The sequence below is a fragment of the Nicotiana attenuata genome, chromosome 2 (genome assembly GCF_001879085.1).
Source record: "Nicotiana attenuata strain UT chromosome 2, NIATTr2, whole genome shotgun sequence".
NCBI classification, from domain to species: Eukaryota; Viridiplantae; Streptophyta; class Magnoliopsida; order Solanales; family Solanaceae; genus Nicotiana; species Nicotiana attenuata.
The window spans coordinates 56,880,570-56,889,178 of record NC_031990.1 but is presented as its reverse complement, the minus strand read 5'-3'; the positions used below and the strand labels follow the sequence as shown (position 1 = coordinate 56,889,178).

The window sequence follows — 8,609 nt, the reverse complement described above, 5'->3', positions numbered from 1 at the left end:
ATGAACTATATGTAAAGTTATCCAAGTGCTCCTTTGCTCAGAAGCAAATTGATTTCCTCGGACATGTCATCGAGGAAGGACGCATCAAGATGGACCAACAGAAAATCCAGGCCATCACAGATTGGCCGACACCTAAGGATGTCCACGCCTTGAGGGCGTTCCTTGGCCTATGCAACTTCTACCAACGGTTTGTGAAGAACTACTCACTTATCGCAGTGCCATTGACAGAACTCCTCAAAAAGGTCACACCTTGGGATTGGGGACCAAGGAGAGCAGAGGCCTTCAACGCATTAAAAGCGGCTATGTCTAGTAGTCCCGTCTTGGCCCTTCCTGATTTGGCCAAGCCGTTCGAGGTACAAACAGATGCTTCTGACTATGCCCTCGGCGGAGTCTTGCTACAAGAAGGGCACCCTGTAGCGTACGAGAGTCAGAAGCTGAAGGATGCAGAGCGGCGCTATGCCGCCCATGAGAAAGAATTATTGGTTGTCGTCCACTGCTTGCGCCTCTGGAGGCACTATCTGCTGGGAACCCCGTTCGTGGTCAAGACAGACAACACAGCTGTTAGCCATTTCATGACCCAGCCGAAGCTGAACGGTCGACAGGCCAGGTGGCAGGAACTCCTAGCTGAATTCCACTTCAACTTGGAGTATCACAGTGGAAAGACCAATCATGTTGCTGATGCGCTCAGTCGGAGAGCCGATCTAGCATCGGTGTGCCTACTCGCCACCCTAAGGGGGAGCGAAGTAGCCACATCCATCAAAGGACCAAATACGGGATCTACTCATCAAGGATCCTGCTGCTCAGTATTTGGTTGATTTGGTAGGACAGGGCAAGACTCGCCAGTTCTACATGGAAGATGGTTTTCTGAAAGTAAAAACCGACTTTATGTTCCTAAAGGAGGAGATTTGCGGAGGACTCTTCTAGCGGAATGTCATGATACTCTGTGGGCCGGCCATCCCGGTGAAGAACGCACCATGGCGTTACTTTGTCGTGCCTATTATTGGCCTCAAATGGCCGATGATGTCACTCAATATGTGAAGACTTGTCTAGTATGCCAGAAGGACAAGTCGGACCGCTTGACACAAGCGGGACTCTTGGAACCACTCGCTGTCCCGAAGGAGGTGAGTTGATAGCCTTGACGCTACCTTTCCCTTTCCCTACAACTAGTCCAAGGCGCTCCACCTGAGTCGAGGCTAAGTAGTTGTGGGTAGCACCCGTGTCTATCATAGCCCGAATGGGCTTGCCATTCACCTTCATCTCGACGAACATTAAGGTCCTCTCTTGTTTAAGAGGAGTCTCTTCATTCACCTTCTTTTTCCCTTTCCTGGTGACAGGACATGGGTCCTTCTTCTTACGAATACCAGCACTGGTCTCCGCTAGTGCCTCAGAAATGGAACCCACAATTGCATTGAAGGCACCTACTGGTTCAGTCTGGTCCGCATCGTCTGAGTCGTCATCAGTCCCATCATCAATAGCCTGATGGGCATTCATCTGTGCATGTGGGCACTCATCGTTCCAATGTGGACCGCCGCAATGACGGCATCCTGAAGGAGGCTTTCTCGCCCGATCATTGTTGTTTGACGCAGCACTGTTGCTGCCGGAGGAAGGAGCTCTAGATTTGTTTGAGTTCCGATCCCCCCCATTTTTGCTAGGGCCACCATTGCTAGGCTGGCCCTCTTTGAATCCCGCTCGGGCAGGCGGCTGGGGCCTGTCCTTCCGAGCTTCCATTTGGTAGTCCCCAAGGCATTCAGCTGCTTGGATCGCCTTGGGAAGGGTATCTACCCTCTGTCTTTGTAGCTCCACACGGGCATAGGGTTTCAACCCTTCCAGGAAGGTAAAGATCTTTTCTTTGTCCCCCATGTCGCGTATGCTTAGCATGAGCGCGGAGAATTCCCGCACGTAGTCCCGCACTGATTTTGTCTGGCGGAGCTCCCGTAGTTTTCTCCTTACATTGTATTCAACATTTTCAGGGAAGAATTGTAGGCGTATGACTGCCTTCAGTTCTGCCCATGTCTCGAGAGTATCTTCACCGGCCTTGATGGCTTCGTACTTCACCCGCCACCAGAGCTTAGCATCGCCCTGAAGATACATGGCAGCAGTTGCTACCTTCTTAGCTTCTTCTAGGCCCCCAACCGCATCGAAATACTGTTCGACGTCAAAGATGAAGTTCTCCACTTCCTTGGCATTCCTAGCTCCACTGTATGGCTTTGGCTCAGGAATTTTCAGTTTCTGTGTCGCGGAAGCAGAGTTCACAGCGCCCCCGATTTGGTTTCCACCTCCTCGGAGTAGGCCCTGTAAAGCAGCGTTGACAACATTGAGCTGGTCTGTCAATTTGTCAATAGTTTGTTGCATGGCAGTCACCCTGTCTGCACCCGCGCGCTTGTCACTTGGCGCGGCCAAGACCACGGGGCCGTCCGTGGCGCTAGGCATTGGGAGGCTTGCTAGGACGCCACGGGGCGCGCCCAAGGGGTCATGGGGCATGGCTGGAAAGCCGCCCGTGACAGTACACGCGCATCGCGCGCGTACTCTAAGACTAGTAAAAGGAAAAAAAAGGAGAGCAGAACTAAACTCAGCGGAAAGCTCCACATACCTCCTCCCTCTCTTTCGGTGTCCCTCACAACATCATGAACCTGATAACATCTACCTTCATTCTTACTAATCCTATCAAGAATGATAAGATAATCTGGATTTAACAAGCAAAATAATGAAAATATTATTATACCGTGACTTATAGCGAACAAACTTTTATATGGTGATTAATAAATAATAAAATAATGGTATTTAAATATTTTAATCTCCATATTACTATATATTCTTATTCTATATTTCGTTTGACATAAAGTAACTTGCTATGATATAATATATATTATTTACTAAGTATACATAAAATAATTTTTCTCATGCAGCCAACCAAATATTATATTTGTATTATTATTATTATTATTATATGAATGTATTAAAATGTATAATTATTTTAATTTCCTTTCATGGTAGTTATTTTAATTTCATTAGTAAATTTTTTGCTCTTAAATTTTATTAATTAATTGCATACGTTTATATATTTATTAATCTCATCTAATTTAATTTCTTTTAATCAATCAACATACCATGGGCTAATACGTATCCCTCTCAGTTAAGCGTTTTCTTCTTTTTCTTTGGGTATACCAGTGTAGCAGTTTAATCATTGGATCGTGTTCCTTTGAGATCTCTTCAATTCCGAATAAACCCTACCTAGATGTAAGTCTCTGCTTCTGAATTCGCAACAAAAATAAAAACCCAATTGAGATAGGAGAAAATTTTCCGGTCGTTTTGGGGGGAATATGATAACAAGGTCTAAACTGGTGGAGCAGCTCAGAGATTACCAGATCCGATCTCAACACAAGTGCCCCCCTCTTTCTTTCTTTTCCCCTAAGCCTCTTCTCTCAAACTGGTACGTCTCCATTTGTCTGTGTATATGTATGTACGTCTCTCTATATTAACATCAAATTAAACAATTTTAGCAGGTAAATATTTCTGCTTAGATTTTTTTTGTTTTTATTTTAATTAATTTGTTTATTCATGAGCTATTTGTGCAAAAAATATGATTTGTGATGTACTTAATTATTTGCATTACCACCGGGTATCTACTGCTACCTGCCATCAGCACATGTACAGGTAACTTTGCCGGCAGATGAGAAGAAATTACCTGAAATTTTTTTTGTCATTTTAACCTTACCTGCGTCATTGACTGTTAGGCTACATCGTTGGGTGCATTATATTATGTTTCTGAATACTTCCATTTTAATTTGGGGAATTACTTTAGCTGTAGATATTCAAGTGGTTCACCTAGATTGAAATAATTTAACTTAGACAAATGATGATTCTAAAAGTTTCTGCTGAGGCGCAAGGTAAGTAGCTCTAATTGCGAAGGCAATGGACATGGACTCACTAATTCCAAAAAATCACCATCCGGAAAGCTTTTGGGTTGACACAAAGTCACCTTTGGTGCAAGTTGCTAAGGCATTCTACAAAATAAGACCTTGTTTTCGCCAGTTCCTTTTTTTTTCTTCTGCAGATTGAAGTGATTAAAAGTCTTGTTTGTTTTTTCCTCTTTTCTCTTGCTTTTGCTTTATGGGTTTGGGGAGTCTAAGGACATGAGTAAGTTTGATTTTAGATGCTAAAGGGAGCTTCGCGATAACATTTTCTACAGAAGTTAATTCCTTCGTTGAAAGTTAGAACCCATTCATTAAAAAGTAGAACAATTATTTGAAAGAAAAAGGGGAAGCTTGCTGCTTTCCTTCCCTCACTGTTACACGTGTAATTGGAACACTTCAATTTGAATTTCCTTGGACTTTCTCTGCAATTCTGACCGGACAATAAAGTTTTTTTGTTTTGCAGCAAGACTCTTTATAGGTTGATCTCCCATTGGGGTGTGCTATTTACAATGTTTTGATATATTAATAGTTTTTTAAACCTTCTTTTTCTCCTCCATTGATGCTCATGGTGGATTATTGGTTCCTCCTCAAATTTTCAAATAGTAGTATATCCACAATGTAATCCAGTGATGCCTTGCTTATGGTTTCCCCTATCCAATTTTGGATATAACTACATATATCCCACCTTCATGGATATGTCTAATTCATTGAGTCTCTCTCTAAGCTGGTGGCTGTCGTACGATGTCACTAGCCTTAAGTCAGCATAAGGTTACATTGCCATTCCTAGGGCATCTATTGTCTGTTTCTATGTCCCATCGCCTTTAGGAGATTGCTAGTGTCAGATTTTAGAAAGAAAGTCTAATTTAACAGGTGTGAGAGCGATATTTCCAAAATAGATTCCCATAAAGGATCCTCGATAATACGGCATGATCTTTAACTTTGAAATAGGCTCCTTCTTCTTTTGAGCTAACGAAAGAGGGACTAACCACTTTGCATCTGGGGATGTACTCCAGGCTTACTCCATTGTAAAGTTTTCACTGCCAATGAGTGGAACCTAAATTAAGAAATGCCAGTCTTCTGGTGGGTTTTATTTTCCTTCCTTTAAGACATATGCTAATCCGGAAGCCCCAATTTACATGGTTGTAGGATATCCAATTTACATAGAATCCTTGGACTTCTTCCTTTAACTCTGGTATCCACACACTCATTTGCTGTTACTGTCGCATCCAATATCTGCCTGTCCCTGATGAATGCCATTTGTTGGCAATTCACCAGCATATGTATCACCCTCTTCGATCTTTGTGTGAGCACTTTGGAGATGATCTTATACACATCCCTATCACACTGATAGGTCTAAAATCTCTCAATTCCTTGGCTCCAAGCTTTTTATTTTAGGAATAAGAGCCACATATGTCGTATTGAAGCTTTTTCGAAAATATTCCTGGGTTAGGAAATTTTCGAGTCTTCATAGTATCATCCTTGATGGTTTCCCAGTAGCTATGAAAGAAACCCAGTGAATAACATCAGGCCTAGGTGCCTTGCGTGTTGCACATTATCTTGATACATTCTAGTATCTCTCTTTCTTCAAAAGGTCGTTGTAGCCACTGCTCCTCTTCGTCATTAATCCTTGGACCACTTGCAAAGGTGAATCCAGATCTCCAATCTTCAGTCTCTGTGTATAACTTCTGATAAAAGGATAGGATCTCCCTTTTAATAGCCCCTTAGTCTTCCACGGGCTCACCATTTACTCTAAGCTTATCAATAGTGTTGGCTCTTCTATGAACATTTACCTTTCTTTGGATAGTGTTTCTTTCATCCTTCTTTGGCCATAGCACCCGTTATCTCTGTCTCCATGCTATCTCCTCATTTTTAGCAATCTCCTCTGTATAAACCAGCCTTCAGGATTAATTCATTTTCCTTTATAGCTCTCTGTTCCTGAATATTATCCATCAGGCCATCACTGCCATTTTTTCTAGGAGTTCTGATTCCTTCTTCTCCAGGCTGAAGTTCATGTAAGTGTTTGTCTCTGTCAGTCTGTCTTTATAGGTGATTTTTCTTATACTTGGGTTGCTATCTTCTTGCTGGCCCTTTTCAAATTGCATCATCGTTTGCTTAGTCTGACTCCCATAGAACACTTAAAAACTGTTAGTACACTGTATTTGCAAAATAATTCTGGAGAAGGAAAATAACGTATAAACAGAAATGTAGAAGAAACAGAATTTAATCCGAACCCACTGAATTCACGGTGCTTCCTTAAGGAACTTAATCCCCTCCTAGTACCCGAGGTTGTGGATTATTTCCTCCCAGGATAGAACGGATTACACGCTGGAGTAGCGGTACTTCAAACCCCAGTGTTTCAACGAACACAAATGGCGGCAGCAAATCACACTTATGTTGTTTGTTTTGTAAGAAAACAGTGCAGAAAGGAAGAGGAGAATTCAGAATTTTCGTAAGGAAAATCTGAGGGAATGGTCTGCTATTTATAGCCAAATGTTGAGTTTAAACGAAGAGGTGCAACTCTTCAGAAGGTCTGTCATGACTGTTCACGTAAAACGGCCATAACGTAAATGGCTATTTACGCAAAATAAAACGGGAATTCAAAACGCGGAGGAAAATTAATTTTCCGTTACAAAAATGGCTAATTTGGATTAAATAATATTACGTTAATCTTTAATATTAACAAATAAATTTGGTCCAAAAATTAATCAATCCAAATCCGAAGCCGAGCGGCGACGACGACGGCGCGAGGCTTGCCTTCTTCTTAACTCTTTAAGAGTTAAAAGAAGAGCAATTGTATATATAGTTATATACCCATCAAAAGTCTTTTCCTCCTCCAATATGGGACATTTTCCCTTTGTAAAGGAGGAAAAATCAAAATTTCATTTTTTCCCTCCATTTCCCATTCACCCCCTTTTAAGCTGAAATGAGCTTAAAACCCCAACAAAAGCCTCCCCGACCGATTTCCACGAAGCACCTAAAAATTCCCTAATTCCTTAATGTTTAGCATTCTAATCTGATCCGTCCAGGTTAATCAACCCTTTTCTTATGTGATACTATTTAATTAGGTACAAATGTAAATGTTTGTTTAACATTTGTAATATATTGGCCGTGATGGAAGTGACTATTAAAAAAGGTGTTAGCGAGCTTTTTACATTTATAAATTTTCATTTTTTGAAATTTGTAAAGAATAATACTATTAGTGTAATGGATCAAACATTTTAGGATGATGCAAAAGGGAAGATTGTCATAAAATTAGGACAAATACAATATTAGATATTCGTCAATGTCATATCTCATCCTTTGGCTTTCTGTACCTGATTATTATCTTGTTTAAATTCCTAATTATTCTGTATCCTAATGTTGTTCAATGTTTCAATCTTCTCCTGGTTGTGGAATTCCTTCTCTCCTTTGTTAATGGTATGTCAGGGAAAGCACTTTTGAATGAATGAGAGGCTACCTTTAGTATAGCATTAGTCAATCATCTGTTATATGTAACTTGTAAATTTCTTTGGTTTATTATGCTTCTCATATATTGACGAACTTGGATGCACGATATCTGAGTCTGCTTTCGGACACTTACTGAATTATCATGTCCTTCTCCCCTTCAGTTTTGTCTTCAGTTGTTGGTCATTAGATAAATATTTGCATGATGTAACCTTTGTACCACAAGTTCATATAACCTTCTAAAAGTTTTAGAAGATCTGTGTATTTTTTAATGCTGTAACAAACTTGTAATTGTCTCAAATTGTGTAGGGCTGATGTTGTGGCTGCTGTGTTCTACGCCTTGCTATTCACTATGCTTATAGTATCATCATATTTGGCCCTTTATTTGCAACATTACTGGAGTTCCTTTCTCATCATAGGCCTTGCCATTTCCCTTCCAGTTCGTTTGAGAATTTTACGGCAGGCTCATGCAAGAAAGAGAGTGAGACAATTACCTTTGTCTATGTGAACTTCCATCTGCAGCTGCAAGTGCCAAACAGCGGTTTGAGTGAAAGGAATACCTCTTGCACAGAAGTGCACTTTGATTGTAGAAGTACAATTCTTTGACCTTCGTCACATATGCTGACCAAGCTTCTGCTGTGAAAAATGGGATACCATCTTCGTATTCCTCTTGATAATCCATTCTTGAAGAAGCATTATTAGATGATGAATTAGTTGTGAAATGAAAAAGCAGAGTCCAGAGTTCAAGGTTTCAGAAATTCTAATATTTCTTGCTTTGTTGTAAACTAAATTTGGTGGCAAATAATGCTCAGTTCTGGATGTTACTGCGGATTCTAGTTTGAGGCGTAGGTAGAGTTTAACAAATCATATCTGAATGACCAGATAATAGCAGTTGAAGGGTTCAAATGACTTTGGTTCAGGAGTATTTTACTGAACTGTATAGGAAAGTTGAGTTCTGTATGATCAGACAATTCGTATTTTGCGTTTCGAATAGTATATTCAAAATTTAGATGTTTTCAAAGGAATCTGATTGCTAAACTTCTTTTTTCAGTTATTTATTTTCATAAAGCATTATTTCAGATACATAAGCACATTAAAGTTTGGTCAAATACATCGGCAGCCCCTTAAAGTTGTCCTCACTTTTTACTTTGACACTCCATCTTAAGTCCGTTCCATTTAAACACTCCAACCACACCTCGAATGTGTCATTTAAATATAAATTCATAAGCCGCAACATAAATAATGTGTGTA

General features: G+C 40.6%; 1 protein-coding gene across 1 annotated transcript; it reads left to right on the top strand.

Annotated features, from left to right (window-relative positions):
* Nucleotides 3,090-8,383, top strand: LOC109210810. Its single transcript, XM_019374285.1, has 2 exons — nt 3,090-3,430; nt 7,668-8,383. The coding sequence occupies exons 1-2, from the start codon at nt 3,321-3,323 to the stop codon at nt 7,864-7,866; spliced, it is 309 nt and encodes a 102-aa protein (XP_019229830.1). The 5' UTR covers nt 3,090-3,320; the 3' UTR covers nt 7,867-8,383.

Bases quoted from the DNA above. Each gene is read 5' to 3' on its own strand.
- LOC109210810 (XM_019374285.1), top strand. From the start codon at position 3,321: ATGATAACAAGGTCTAAACTGGTGGAGCAGCTCAGAGATTACCAGATC. The intron at 3,431-7,667 runs GTACGTCTCCAT...CAAATTGTGTAG, and splicing joins AAGCCTCTTCTCTCAAACTG to GGCTGATGTTGTGGCTGCTG.